The sequence below is a fragment of the Pollicipes pollicipes genome, unplaced genomic scaffold (genome assembly GCF_011947565.3).
Source record: "Pollicipes pollicipes isolate AB1234 unplaced genomic scaffold, Ppol_2.1 Scaffold_3087;HRSCAF=3621_pilon_pilon_pilon, whole genome shotgun sequence".
NCBI lineage: Eukaryota > Metazoa > Arthropoda > Thecostraca > Pollicipedomorpha > Pollicipedidae > Pollicipes > Pollicipes pollicipes.
The window spans coordinates 35,415,236-35,431,013 of record NW_023596225.1 but is presented as its reverse complement, the minus strand read 5'-3'; the positions used below and the strand labels follow the sequence as shown (position 1 = coordinate 35,431,013).

The following is a 15,778-nucleotide window of genomic DNA, read 5'->3' as shown; positions in this document are numbered from 1 at the left end:
GAATGATGAACGCCAGCAACCAAATCACAAAACACCACAGTTAGGTTAACTAGACATGAAACTACGTAGGTTGTTAAGGGCACGCGCGAGGAACATTATTCGCATAAACAAGACAGTACTACAAGCAGTATTCCTCGAAGAAAACCAGGAGAATGGAGGCATAAATACGTTGATATTTCGGCAACACGCCCTTATTAAAACAATAGCAGAAGTCAAGACTTCCGACTTTAGTTAGTGAAGGCTTTATGTTGATCGGTCATATAATCTCAGAGCATGACTTTGACTGCAGCCAATTTTGGTGGCTTTGGGCGTTTTCGGTAACCTTTGACCTGACTACAGGTCACCATGTTCTGGAAAGTATGGAATATTGACTTTGAAGACTTTACACTATGACGCATCGATTAGCAACGCTTTATCCCGATCGGTCCCATGCCCTCGGAGCTCGCGTTGTCTGCAGCCAGTCTTGGTAATTTGGGGTGTTTCTGGTGACTTTTGACCTAACTGAAGGACAAATGTTCTAGACAGGATAGTATATCGATTGTGGCACATCTATTAGTCAAGGTTTCATGCTGACTGGTCCAACAGTCTGTGTGCATCGGGTTGTCTGCAGCTAGTCTGGGTGACATGGGGCGTGTTTAGTGACCTTTAACTCGGCCCTAAAGTCACCATATTCTGGAAAATGCAAGATATTGACTACGGCGCATTGATTGGACAACGTTTTATGCTGATCCGCACTATGGGCTCGGAGCATGGGATTGTCTGCAAGCCTTTTTCGGTTTTCTGTATTTTGGTGACCTTTAATCTAACCTAAGGTCACCATGTTCTGAAAGGATGGGTGCCATAGGCTTGGAGCGTGGGGATATCAGCAGGTTTCGTCGGCCGTGAAGTCCCTGCCGACAAGGCCGTATTTTTGCCTCTCAGCATACGCGCTGATTTGCCAAACGTGCCCGGCCAAAGCCCGGATGATTGTGCATGAGTTGTGCGGGAGCGACGTACGCCCGGCTTTGGTGCTCACGACGGTTGCGGCTCAGATTGTTCAACGGCGTTGTACCTGCATGTTGTAGTTATGTGCTATGAATTAAGACTTGGTTCTTACCTCTCTAGCAGAAATCGTTGTACCAAGCGGCATGCTCAGGTGTTGGGGGTGGAAGAAGTTCGGTTTTTCAGGTGGTGGAAATTGTTTTCAGATTATAGGCCCCCATAGGTGACGTTATACATCGAGGGCAGTGGGAGCAAAGTTCATAGGCATAACCAAATGTAACATTGATGTTCCAATAGTACAGCTTTTGGCTGAAGTCTGGCTTCAAATCATGCCAGAAACTTTTTTTAAATTTTTTTTATCTTTACTGGAGAGACATTGACCACACCAAAAAGTGCATGTTTCACTGACTGCAAAAATACCTAGTTTCACTAAAGACATGTGTTGTGTACAGCAACATGCAAGGATAGTTTCTGGGCTATGAAAGTATAGTGGCTTACATGCCCTTGTTGGCCACCAGATGTACAAGGTTTGATTCCCCTTTCTTACTATGCCTGCCCTCCATGCCAGAGTGAGAGATAGGAGATGTCATGTGGTCTCATGAACAGGGTGTGTTGTAAAGCCTGAGTGATGACAACAAGCATAGCAGGGCATGTTTGTCAGATATCGTGGGATTGCAGAGTTTTATAGAGGTCCATTCATTTTAGGCCATGGATAGCCAAGTAATATTGCTAGTCCAAAGATGATTTTAAGCAAATATGCTCTAGCAATGCTATTACTGTCAATAAAATATGCAAAATCAGCATAATTTGGCCTGATGTGAGTTGGGAGCATAGCACTCAGCACACTGATGTCCAGCAGGCATCCAGTACAGTCAGTGGAGTTTTGCACAATGGGAAAGCAGTTTTGCCCAGTGTAACCAAAAGAATACTTAAAGAATAATCTGAAATGCATGGAAATTGATGGGCACCTTTAAGGTATCAAGGCATATCTTATGGCATTATCTGTAATTTTTATATTATCTCACCTAGTGAATACTTTTGTTACCTTCATCAGAGAACTTGTGTAGCCTCATACTCATCTCATGGTGTTACATGGGCAAGATAAGTGTGGGGGTGGGCTGAGCTGAGAAAAGGCTAAACCTATCTCCAAATTACACTAAAAATTAAAATATCTCCAACTCTGGCCTCTTCTTTCACAGAGTAAGGTGAGCTAGAGCCTCCATAACTGAATGGGAAAACCCACACATCAGCTCATACTTTATGGCAATGAATGCCCTGAAACAGTTATCTCAACCTGACATCCTGGATCAAGTTCAACATTTTTTTTGCAAACATTTGATACAGTAGCAATATTATTTCTTCCAGCTATTATATAACAGGCTGTTAAGTGTCCTACATTAAGGTGTAGTCCACATTACCAAGCTGAAAGGATGCTAATGGGGGGTCTAATGGAAAGGATGCTGATGCTAAATGTCAGCATTATTTCATTTTGTGCATGTGAAGGACATTCACAATACATAAAATAACTTATAGCATGGAATGCATTTTAATAAGAGGGGGTTTTAGCATGTAAGGGATGCCTGGAAAGTAATGTAGTTGGATGAGTGATATGTGCAGTTCGGTGGCACATGGCATGCATTTAATCACAATATAAGCTATATAGGTGAAGTTGTCTGCCATTTATATCAGTTAGTACTCTTGTCTGAAAATCAGTTATATGTGCTTACTATCAGGATCATGGAGCTTCATCTTACATGTAATCCACATTTCAGTGGCATGCAGGCAGTAGTATGAGAAAGCTGCCGTCAAAAAGTCTTGGAGATACACTGCACAGGGCAGGTGTTTACACTTGCATGGGAGTGACTGGGGTAAGAGTTGGTACATTACTTGATTCCAGTTGAAGCTTGTGGTGAATATGCTGCTCCTGCCACCTGGGTTTAAGCTCATGCAGTGTATGATGTGAGCTGAAACCATTCTGGTCCCCACATTGGCAGCTAATGATGGTGCTAGATAGACTGATTTGCTTACTCTAGATAGATTGATAATGAGAGAACATGGAATCTGAGGACTTGACAGCTCAGTAAGCCTCATGGTATTGTTCACATTTCTGCTGAGGCTGAATCTTTGTTATGTTAGCTCATATTTGGTATTATATGCCATGAGAAAGATTATCACCTGTGAAGCACAAAGTCATGAATGTGTTGTTGGCTGCCCAGGATATATGAGCCCCACCAGGCTGTCACTTGTCCTGTTTGGCCATCCATAAGCAACAGCTGTCAGCCACCAGCTGTACCTGAGGCCTCCATGACTGTGACCATCTGTGGCAGGTGTGCCTGGTATACTGCGGCTGGCACGCCTACACGTTCCTCACCAAGGTCAAGCCTCAGCGAGAGCGCCAGCTGCTGGAGAAGAAGCGTCAGCTGCTGGACGAGGGCGCCGCGCCGGAGCACGAGCTGAAGGAGGGCGTGCCGCGCGTACAGTACTAGACATGCAGCTGCTGCTGGGTGGCAGCTGCCGGCAGCTGGTCATGGCCACCGCCGCCTCGCTTTGCCGACGCGCGCACGGACAAGCCGTGAGTAGCGCCAGCTTTGCTGGCCAAGACGCGCAGCACGCGCCATTGCTTGGTGTGCCGGTGCGTGTTGTCCTGAGCGCTGACGTGCAATGGCTGCCGACCGCAGTGCACAGTGCTTCAGATATGGCTGAGGAGTGAAGACTGGCACATGGGGAGCTTGCATCTGCGGTACGCAGATATGTGACACTGATGTGACGAGACGTGGGGGGCTTGCATCTGCAGTATGCAGGGATGTGACACTGATGTGACGAGAGGTGGGGAACTTACATCTGCAGTATGGAGGGATGTTACACTGATGTGACAAGACATGGGGAGCTTGCATCTGCAGTATGCAGGGATGTGACACTGATGTGGCGAGACGTGGGGAGCTCGCATCTGCAGTATAGAGGGAGTGACACTGATGTGACGAGACGTAGGGAACTTACATCTGCAGTATGGAGGGATGTGACACCGATGTGACGAGACGTGGGGAGCTTACATCTGCAGTATAGAGGGAGTGACACTGATGTGACGAGATGTGGGGAGCTTGCATCTGCAGTATGGAGGGATGTGACACTGATGTGACGAGACATGGGGAACTTACATCTGCAGTGTGGAGAGATGTGACACTGATGTGACGAGACGTGGGGAGCTTACATCTGCAGTATAGAGGGAGTGACACTGATGTGACGAGATGTGGGGAGCTTACATCTGCAGTATGGAGGAATGTGACACTGATGTGACGAGACGTGGGGAACTTATATCTGCAGTATGGAGGGATGTGACACTGATGTCACGAGACATGGGGAGCTTGCATCTGCAGTATGCAAGGATGTGACACTGATGTGACGAGACGCGGGGAGCTTGCATCTGCAGTATGGAGGGATGTGACACTGATGTGACGAGACGCGGGGAGCTTGCATCTGCAGTATGGAGGGATGTGACACTGATGTCACGAGACATGGGGAGCTTGCATCTGCAGTATGCAAGGATGTGGCACGGATGTGACGAGACGCGGGGAGCTTGCATCTGAAGTATGCAGGGATGTGGCACTGGCGTGACGAGCTAACAGTACACGTGGCCCGCCGCCATCACTAACAGGCCTGATTGCTGTAAGCGTGCGGATGTTCCCGATGGGCCATCAGGGCTCGATTTGGATTATTCAATCCTCTAGTTGAGCCCACACTAAGGAGGTGTTGGCCTTCAGTGTGAGAACTCAGATACCTCTTGGTCTAGGCTCGAGTGACTGTGAGCACAGATTTGAAACGCGGATTTTGTTCATTGTAGCCAGTGCTTGTTTGATAATGTCTTTCGGATAGTACTCCATGGCGCATTGAAAGTCGATTATTGCCGGCACAAGAACGTTCAGCTGGTATTGAAAAAAAGCAGTAGCTTAAGTTCTTACTTTTATAGAATACCGAAGCCAGCTCCTTTTAAATTGACACGGATCCAATTATGGCCTTTGCACTCCGAATTGTCCGTAAAACTCTGAGCTCAGCTTTCAGGCTCAGCATACTGCAGAGACGGCAGCCAGGGAATCTAGCGTCGGATGCGGCGGAATGCTAAAGTTTCCACCTGGCTTCACGCTTTCGTTAGTGTTCATCGCGCCAACATTCCCTGTATCATGCAGTAGGATGCGTGGAAGGCCGTGCCAAGGTCACCCAATGTATGGGAAGGTCGACATCTGCCATACCCGAGCGTATTGCGCCCGTGATGCAATGCATCTCTATCGGGGTGTTGCGAAATACCATGAGCACCAGGATGTGACCACTGCCGGGAAAAGAAAATCCAAATTCCAAAATATCAGCGGAAGAAATTTCCATTCGGGGTTCGGGGCGAGGGCAGATCACTGCCCGACCACGCCCAGCTTACCGCCAAGGCAGCCGACGGGCGCCTCCTTTAAACGGGAGCAGTTCGATGGCGAAACGCGAATAGAGCTTTGGAGTGCATTATTTACTAGGTGGTTAGGGGGACTCTCCTGAATGACGTGTGTGGGGGGGAGGGGGAGGGGGCTCTGGCACGTGCGGCGGGGCCCGCACTTTGTGATGAGGGAGTCGAAGCAAAACACGGATAGAAAAGGACACTATGAATGATTAACTGCTTATTGCTCACTCTGCCACTGACCTCGGATAATTCGGTACGAACGGAGGAGAGGGAGAGATGGCGTAAGTTGAGTACAATTAAGTGCTATGTAATGTGGGCGATTGACAATAACCTGTCGCAACCAGGCACTCATAATGTGCCATAGGTCAGAGGATTTTTACTGAGAGTCCACGCTTGGTTTGGTGTACAGGATAGAGGAGATGGATCGCCAAGCAGCGTTGCTGAACAACGCTAATGTGAAATGAATATTGAGAGAGGCACTGAACGGCCGCCCCGCTGTTTACATTCCGTTCTGCGTTAGGTGTCGCATAGAAGCGTTCCGTGTTCGTGACGCCCACTCATAATGATAGCGTAGACGGCCATCGCTCTTGTTTAACGAACTATGAAAAGGGACCCAGGTCAACACTGGTAGGTGATCGGAATAAGTCATTGGGTGGGGATAATTGTACCAAAGTAAAAAGTAAGAGACAGCATGTGACACAGTGATTCTGAACTTCTGGCACATGTCATCCACAAGCGCGTCAAGCTGAAGGGAGAGACCGCCTGGAAAGATATATGCGATGTGAAAATCCTGAGGATAGATGCTTGGGGGTGTGGTAGATTGTATAGGCATGGAGGTGCATTGTTTATAAATGGGGGTAGATTGCATAGAGAAATGGGTAGATGAAATGTGAAATTAAGGGACCAATATGAGAGTTGTAACGCAAACAAATACGCGGGTGCGTAACTCATCCAAGACATATTTGGCGCGTGGAGAGAAACTCGTTGGGTTGGCTGTCCGGCGTCGGGTTGGCTGTTCGGCGTCGGGTTGGCTGGTTGCGGTTCCGCGGTGGGTTGGCTGGTTGCGGTCCCGTGGTGGCTTGGCTGGATGCGGTCCGGCGTCAAGTTTAGCGGCTGCGGTCCGGCGGCGGGCTGGTTGGTTGGGTCCGGCGGCGGGTCGGCTAGGGCTGCTCCGGCGCCGGAGGTGACGCGGCGGGCCTGTTGCAGGGGGAGGCCGGCGTGCCGAAGATGCTGTGGAAGCTGGGTCGGCTGAACCACATCGCCATCGCCACCCCCGACCTGAAGAAGTCGACAGCCCTCTACAGGTGAGCGCTGTCCTCGACCCACCCGACGGCGCGTCCCTTCAAAGTGGTGCGGCTGGGCTGTGCATGTCCGAGCTAGGCTTCCTCCCGGTTTTGTCGGGCTTTGCAAGCTGTTGCTGTCGTTTAACTTACGTATTTTTACGAAGGAGTTTTGTGTGAATTCTTGCGCCTGACGAAACCGAACTGTAGTTCACCAGGCGTGCTCGTTTATGGACGGGGTCTAGCAACTATAAGGAAATGTTTTGCAGATTCTTGACGTTTTGAGGTAGTGGTCAGGTCACGAGTATAGAAGGTTGAACAGAACCTTAAGATTGGAAAACCAGACTGGCATGAAAGACAGAACATGTTAGAACATTCGGAGACTTGCTATTAGCAGACACCGCGATTACTGATTACCCAAGCTCCCACTTCTTGACACTGGATACACGGCTCTTTAGGAAGGGCTGCTCGAAACAGACGGCTAGGTCGAGTGGTGTCGATGACCCGCCCAGAGCATAAGGCTAGAAAGTGGTTTGCGGCAGAACATCAGTGTTCAGAACGAATTTGGAACGAACATCACATTATCGCCGTCTTCGGACATGATTTCAGCGGTATTTTTCTAGGTTAAGCATGTTTGGAAATAGTTGGCTAGTCGTTGATCCGAACGCTATCTTCCTTAAGGGAGATTTTCTCGGCACGGGTCATTGAACCCTTTCGGCTTAGCCGTCAGTTCGGGTAAACGTTAGCACGGTCACGTGTATCCTGTGTTGAAGCCGGAATGACTGCACTGACGTTCGTGTTAAGTGTATATCTAGCATTGTAAAAGCCACGAGTCGTCGAGATCTTTCGGCCTAACCGCCTCCATTCCAAGAAGCCGTAGCATAGCAGTGTGTTGGGTGTTGGATGTGTTAGGGTGTTTGACCTTGAACGGTCATTGTAATGTCTTTAACGGCAGTCGGCTGAGCTTTAGAGCATTGGCTGTCTAGCTGCCTGTGCCTCAGGTTTTTCTGAATCTCGATCACGACCACTGCTTCGAAACGGCAGTCATTGCCATATCATTTCCTAATGGTTGGTGGACGTCGTTGACTGCTCATACCCATCGGTTGATGGAAGATCGGCTGTATTAAGAATACAAGCTCATCGTGCCAAAAAAAACATTCGGCTAGTGCTCAATAGTTTTCAAATGCAGCTGTTTTGTTTAATGTTTTGTTCGCGACGTTCTGTATTAGAGCACTGCTAATCAGAGATTGTGGCGGCTGCCATTCCCAACGAACAATTACGGTTACCTTGATCACATTATTATTTAATCATGGAAAGCTAGGGTCTGATCCGTCCCAGGACTGATGCGTTACTGATTGCCGACGTGAGCCGCATCGTTACAGACTGACTGTCTAATGAGCACCAGAGTCGGAGATTGTTGCGGCTGGCATTCCCAACGAACAATTACGGTTACCTTGATCACATTATTATTTAATCTTGGAAAGCTAGGGCCTGATCCGTCCCAGGACTGATGCGCTACTGATTGCCGGCGTGAGCCGCATCATTACAGACTGACTGTCTAATGAGTACCAGAGTCGGAGTTATGGAGGGGAGGGAGGAGACTGGACGGAGTCGGGTCAGGGCAGTTCTCAGGCAATCTCGACAAACGTAACCTCCGATGCACAAACATTTCACGACCCATAGTGGTATGCATGTAGCTTTTGATTGAGCTTGTGTTGTATGTCGACCACCTGTAACGGGCCCAGCTGCGTGGATGTGTGCATAACCGTTGTGACCCTGTGACCCAGGGACGTGCTGGGGGCCGAGGTCAGCGAGCCGCAGGCCCTGCCCGAGCACGGCGTCCGCACCGTGTTTATCAACCTGGGCAACACCAAGCTGGAGCTGCTGCACCCGCTGGGCAACGACAGTCCCATCACGGTAACGGCCGCTCTTAACGGGCGCCCAGTGACACATAACAGTCGTTTCCACTAGGTGGGAAAGCGTCCTTATCAGCTTGCTTTCAGTCGTGGTAAATGTATCGCCCAAGGTTTTTCTGACAGTGTTCAACGTCGTAGTCCTCGTGTATGACCGTCAACAGTGTTTATGTCCAGCCGCTTGACTTGTGCACACGTGCCACTTTGTCGGTAGAACTTCCTGAAGAAGCACCCGTCGGGCGGCATGCACCACATCTGCATCGAGGTGGACAACATCGAGGAGGCGGTGGCCGACCTGCAGCGGCGCCAGGTGCGCTGCCTGACCGAGCGGCCGCGTACCGGCGCCCACGGCAAGCCCGTCGTCTTCCTCCACCCCAAGGACTGCGCCGGCGTGCTGGTGGAGCTGGAGGAGGCGTAGGGGGCGCTCCGTCCGCCCGGCCGAGCGGCTGGAGAGGGCCGGCGTGTCGCCCGATGGCCGGGCCGGGCTAAGCGGCGTGGCTGCCCAGTACAGTGTGTGAGGCGTCTGCCGTACGTACCAGAGTGCCGTCTCTTAGATGAATTTGTATGGCATGGTACTGTCAGGTGTCGGTGAGAATAAAGTGTGTGTACCTGACTTTGTTTGTGAGCAGGTGGCGGTCGGCGGTCTGCATTTTTTCGCGTGATTTATAGAAGTTAGGTACATGTCAATAGTGTTCACGTCAAGGTTGAAGAAGTCGCTTTGTCCTGGTGAGGAGACAAGGAAATGCTAAGTTTGGTTTCGTCTGCGAAGTAGCAGCTGGGCGGCGTTTACCCGGCGCGCGCTCAGTCTCTAGCAGACGGAATCGGCGAATGGGGAAGTTCTTTCAGCCAGTCACATTTGCTCAAGGGTGGGGGGGGGGGGGGGGAGGGGGAGATAAATTCATTCACGCTCATAAGTATTTATTCGCTTCTTGCATTGCGCTGAAAACTGAGTGCGGCCGTAAGGAAGCCGTCAGTTCGGCTAAACGGTTATTTTGGGGGTTGATCTAGCAAGCAATGCGTTTTTCAATTGTGTGCGATCTTGCAAATATTCGCGCCTTAGCGCTCAGATTGATAAGACTTGAGACTGCTGCCGATATTATTACCACATCAGAAGCGAAACATCGCCCTCTTGTGTCCTAAACGACCGCCTGATTTTGTCAATACAGTATGGTGCTCTACGAAATGGATATATGGATCACATTCGGATCAGCGCGTCAAGTTCTGTGTGATGAGTTGGGAGCCATTTTGACAATTGACCTTCAATAGACATGGAAGTACTGGTTGAACGACGTTGTTACGTAGACGTTGTTGACGCAGACGACGTTGTTACGCAGACAACAGTCCAGTGGTTGATTTATACATTGCTTAACCAGTACCCCTGCATATTGTAGTTCAGCTCTTGTCAAAGTAAAACCTCCCAACTCATGGAAAGTCAGCAACTCAGGGTTTTCTTCCTCATATCTGTTCTCTCCAGATACTATATATATATATATATATATATATATATATATATATATATATATATATATATATAATATTGCTTAAATCTGCTTATGACATGGATTTTCCCGTCTTTTGACCTTCCATTTAATTTTGAGGGATGACATTGAGCGGTTAGATACGAGGTGATTTGATCACAGACAGCGCCAAGTTGTCCCATGCCCCAGTGTCAATGACCTCGTAACTCACAATAAGTCCACCGAGGACACTCTTCTCCGTAAAATGCCTGAGAGTTTGTCAAGTGACACGAGACCACTCTGCGGTATTGTCGTTGGAGCAGCGACACAAAGTGAGCAGAAGAGCAAACCCGGGTCAAAACAGCGCATCAGAGTCGCTCGTAGAATGCGCTGTCGCCACAATCAGTCCTCTAACACGCAGCGGCGGGTCATCGCCACCGTGCTCAAAGACAACTTCGAACTGACATCAAGACTGGGCATCGAACGCAGCACCTCGTCGATTGTATAGTGCATACAGTAAAAGCACCTGCGGCACGGGGCTAGATTCAACGAGTGAAGCGGTGGAACGCAGCAACAAATGTGTGCTTACCTTGTAAAGGCAGGCTCACTACAGCAGAAATGCAGGAACTTAAAACATTAAATATACAGTTGAGCAGAATAATATCCGGGCTGGAGAGTCTGATTATGCAATAAAGTAAGAAAGTTTGCAAGGGAATCATCCCACACATTCTTTGTACAGTTCCGGTTCAGCCAAGCTTACAGAGCAGGTCCCAGCTCGGGGATCCGCTCCGTAAGCTTGGCTGGTAGATCCCAGCTCCGAATATTTAATTAAGGGCCCGATTTGAGGGCCCAAAGGGCCCAAAAAGCCAGCCAGAGGTCTTATTTGGGGTCACCGGTCCGCGGGGTCAGGCACTCAAATGCTAGCCGGAGGGTCCTGCGCGCTGTTCAGGGGCGCGCTGGGTCGATAAAGGCCAATATTGCGGTCAGACACCATCAGTGATGAACAGTCGGCTCAGTGGCGGCACAGGCCTAAGGGCCCATTTCCTAGCCGGCGACAAAGCTGGAACCAGCGATTTACATTGCTCGGAGCCCCACAGCCCCCAACAGGGAACCGGTGTTGTAAGGGGGCGCCGAGCCGGCCAGAGGCAGGATTCGAGGAGGCCCGAAGAGCCTGAAGGGCTCACCACGTCCGACAATCTAAGGTCCGATTAGAGGGTCTGAGGGCATGGCTGATCGAAGTGTTATTCAGGGGCCCAGACCTGTGAAAACGGACCCCCAAATAACGGTCAGAGGGCCCTTTGCGTCGATCGGGGACCCCTGAGTCGATTTGGACCTATATGTCGGTCAAGTATCACCGTACCACGTAATCGGCTCCGTGCCCGGTTGATTGTGGGCTGATTGTGGCGACGTATGGGTCTGAGTAGCCACTTCCCAATCAGCCATAAAGTCGGGGCCAGTGATTTACATTGATCGGGGGTCTTGTATCTGTTTGGGGTCCACAGCGCCTAACAGAGGCCCCTGTGCTCGGAAGGGCCCCGAGCCGATCAAGGGAAGTGTTTGATGAGGCCCGAAGAGGGCCCGGGCGGCTCACCGGACCCGATAGTCAATGCCCAGTTGGGAGCTATACCGGCCCGAAGGACTGGTTGTAGGTCACATAAAGAATCGCGGCCCTTGGGGTCGTGATCTGAAATATCAGTCAGAGGTCCTCTTGCGCCGTTATAGGAGGCCCTGAGGCAATGCGGGTGTCAAGTCGGTCAAAGACCACGAGCACCGAACAGTCAGCTCCAAGTCCGTCTGAGCTTTATTAAACCCATTGCCCAAGCAGAAACGAGGCCGGGGTCTGCGATTTGCTACGATCATAGTACCTGGCACAATGAGGGGCTCCTGTGTCGGATAGGGGCCACAGTGCCGAACAGGGGTCCTTTGGCGGCAAGTGGTCCCGAGTCGGAACGGTGTTTGAGGGGGCCCGAAGAGTCTTTCGACACCAAAGATCAAGGGTCCGATGGGATAGCTGAAAAGTCCGAATGGCTGCCTGTAGGTCACACTTATGACCCCCGCCCATAGGGCCGTGAACCCAAAGGTCCGTAACATGACCTCTTACACTGCTAGGGACCCTGAGTCAGCGCCGTCTTCTATCTCGGCCACAGATCACAAACAACGAACAGTCAGCTCCGTGTTGGTCTGGGCTGTGGGGACCCATTTCCCAAGCAGGGACAAGGCCAGGTCCGCGATTTACACCGGTCGGCTTCCTGTATCGTTCAGGAGCCCACAGTGCCCAGCAGAGCATTATGTGTCCACAACGGGCCTCGAATCAGTCAGGGGAAGATTTGTTCAACATCGGCGGGGACGGGAGCCCGAATGGCAGAGGATTTGGCGTTGGTCGGGCCCTCGAACAATTGAAGGAAACAGGGACTTATGATGAGTGCTCACATTGAGGTAATAGAAGAGTCCCGTGCCAGTCAGAGCGCCCAGTACCGAACGGTGGGCCCTCCAGCCCTTTTTCGGCATGGGCACATTGAGCCCAACTGGAGTCTATGTGCCAATCCTTTGACCACGTGCGGTGAGCAGGGCTCTTATTACTTTAATGACGGTTCATGGGTCGATTCCGGGTTCACCTGTGCGGGTCAGAAGGCCTCCCGCGTCTAGGAGCGGACCAATGTGATGCAATAGATGCATCCCTCTAAGGGCCCCCGGATCGGCCAGGGATGCCACCGCGTGTCGCCAGAATGACGGCCGGAAACACACCGCGCTGGAACAAAGTGGCTCTTCAGCTCTTAACCGGGAATAACAACGTGCCCCGTGATGTTGTATTCAAGAGGCTGCTGTACTACAAAGAAATAAAGGACATCATTAGCGCTGAATGGAGTGGGTCCAAATGAGTTCAAAACGATCCCATGTTTTACTGAGAACGTTCACTATTTTGCAGAGTCGGCTAGTGGAACAAAGGCCATCAAAATGTTCGAGCCTGCGCGTCGGGTGGCGATAGTGTAGAAGTTTACGCGCCTGCGTTAGCCACTGCGCGTCTGGGAAACCACAGGTATGTGGTTCGATTCCCCGCGTTATCCACCCTTCCCGCCAGGGTGGCAGGCTGACGACGCCACATATAGCCGCAGCAGCTGAGTGCGTCGTAAAGCTTCAATGACACGGCCGTAATCTCGGGGAGCAATGATAGCGATAGCTTGGGACGCAGCTTTCGTAAAATTGAACGGCGTTGGCCCCTGCAAGTAACGCCAGGGGGCGGGCGCCGAGTGCGCAACAATGACTATCGTAAAATAATTCTTTTAATGTCTTTCAAAATTGATTCGTATGGGCCAAAGATTACACCGAGCGAATATTTCTTACAAGTTTGGTGATTTTCGTTGGACAGACTTACGGTTACAGCAACACGACAAATATAAATTTTACCTTTTACTCTTCCAGTTCCACAGCCAGATTCCAGCAGCACTTCGCGGTGCTGTAGACCAATACGTTATTGCTATCAATCTAAAAACCGCACGGATGATATATGTGCCCGGAATGTCTCTAAATGTACGATTTGGTGTCCAACATCGTTCAAAGGCATTTCTGTCAGATGCGTCACCTTTTTCGTCCACCTGTTGGTCACGGTCTAATGTGAACCGCGAGGCCGACGCCGCGTGGCCTAGGGAGACTGCAACGCCTGGGGTCGAGTTTTTGTTTCGGAGACACGCGAGTGCGCCTGCTCAAAACTACGCTACGTAATTTGTGCCACTTATCAATGTTGACAGAATGTTATAGATATCCAGACAAAGATGGCCTGGCCATGGTAATACAATTTGTCGACCCATTTTGATATTCAATCTTCATTCGCGGAATCTTTGCTATTTCTGGACAACCTAGACCAAAATTCTGACAACGTTTCTGACTTCTATCCGCCTGAAAAGAGTCCACTGAAACATTGTGAAATAAATAGAGCTGGCGATTTATTTCATGCATTCGTTTAACGTGTGATTTTGCCAGTCTGTTTTCTATAAGCTTAGGGCAGAATTGATCTCGTAGTGGGGTCTGGCCTATATTCCAGTTATAGAAGGTGAAAGTACATTATATATATATATATATATATATATATATATATATATATATATATGTGTGTGTGTGTGTATATATACATAAAAAAACACGGCCTTAGCAACAAACGGGCCGCAGCCGGCGATTTCTTTGGAGGGACCTTTCACTGTCAGGGGGCGGTTTGTCAACCCTGTGCCCCCCTTGCCAAAGCTTTAGCTGCTCCCCTACACACAGCCAAACCAAGAAAAGGATGTGGGTCCCAGCCTACCTATAAGGCACATTTGGTTTTCGTTTTTCACCAAAGATGGCTGCCAACAGAAAATTAAAAATCCGCGTGGTGCTTTCTCACCTCGCTCTTTTCCCTTACCCCTTAAGAAACTCTGGCTGTGCCCCTGATTCGGCACTTTGGCAAACGATCGCCAAGATATGAGGCCGACTAGAACGTGTCAACATGGTCAGGCCGGGAGCTAGAGATGAAAACGTTTGATGGTATCGAAATCGGTGACAGTCCAGGGGTATCGTTTTAAATCCTAAAACTCTACGAGCTTTATATAATCGCGTTGAAAAGGTGTTGAAAATTTATAAGATATGAAATTTTGCCTTATTAATATTCCGACAACTGAGACCTTTTTTGGCACTTCTAAGGTCCACTTTTACGGTTTTGTTTTCACTGTGATTGGTATTTTAGTGGTGGTGGGGTCCCTAAATTTAATAGACACATCCATTCTGTGGGAAGATCTTCTGGAATATAGAGTCTCAACCATTTCACTGAAGGTTTGTTTGGAATCCATGGTGCTTTTTACTTGGGTCCAAAGGTATTTGAACTTCGGGATCCACTTCTGGGATTAACAAACGCTTGGCGCGGCATTATTAGCATGAACATGAACGTGAACATGTCATTAACATGAACATGGCTGCCAAAAAGTAGCCTTAATGTAAAGTGAGCGTTTTGCATTATCTTGCATGGATCAAATGTGCGAACACGGATTTGGAGGTCAGTCTATTGGTTATCACCTCCTTGAGTTGTATATTGTGTTTGGGATGCATTATTAGTTAAGAGGGATACCGATACAATCATGTATAATTCAATCGCAATCGAACAGTTAAGCATCTGATCCCGGGCGTCAGTGCAGTTCATCCAACCGGTACGTCCATTTACACCCGGTGAGGTCTTTTGCTGGTCCCTGACACACCCCGATCTCCCCTTCCGCCCAGCAGATAGTCCAATTGACCCGGCCAATGCCGCCCGCTCTGCCAGGCCTCCCTGATCAATCGAGTTGCGTTAACTGGCCGGCCGAGCCGTGATGCGCCGTTAGCGGCGCCCCTGGCCGTCGGTGCGGGCGCGGACCCCGCTGGCCGTCGGAGTCGACGCCAGTTGACCGGCAGCCGCGGCACCGGCCGGGGGGAACGGGCCGGTCCCCGCCAGCGGCCCGCGCCGCCCACCTGTGGCCCGAGCTAGCAGAGGACGACCAGAGCTGGGAGCGCACGGGCCGGGAGGCGACGGCGGGAGAGGCGGGCCAGATCTGGGCTCTCACAGGTCAGGTGGTGTGGTTGTGGAGCTGGGGTGTCACAGGTCAGGTGCTGAGGAGGGGGAATTGCGCCAGGTCAGGTGGTTAGGAGTTGGAGCTGGGGCGTCACAGGTCAAATGATGTGGAGGTAAAACTGAGCTCTCACATTTCAGGTGGC

At 50.2% G+C, this 15,778-nt stretch overlaps 1 protein-coding gene across 3 annotated transcripts; it reads left to right on the top strand.

The window, feature by feature from the left end:
• The first annotated feature begins 949 nt into the window (after window positions 1-949).
• Window positions 950-9,222, top strand: LOC119090529 (methylmalonyl-CoA epimerase, mitochondrial-like). Of its 3 annotated transcripts, none has more exons than XM_037213346.1 (6): window positions 950-1,007; window positions 2,754-2,849; window positions 3,309-3,553; window positions 6,623-6,720; window positions 8,484-8,613; window positions 8,824-9,222. In XM_037213346.1, the coding sequence occupies exons 3-6, from the start codon at window positions 3,470-3,472 to the stop codon at window positions 9,025-9,027; spliced, it is 516 nt and encodes a 171-aa protein (XP_037069241.1). In that variant the 5' UTR covers window positions 950-1,007; window positions 2,754-2,849; window positions 3,309-3,469; the 3' UTR covers window positions 9,028-9,222. The 3 variants fall into 3 exon arrangements, with proteins under 3 accessions (XP_037069241.1, XP_037069242.1, XP_037069243.1); XM_037213347.1 differs by having other exon boundaries at window positions 974-992; XM_037213348.1 differs by lacking the exon at window positions 2,754-2,849 and having other exon boundaries at window positions 984-1,007.
• Window positions 9,223-15,778: the final 6,556 nt, after the last annotated feature.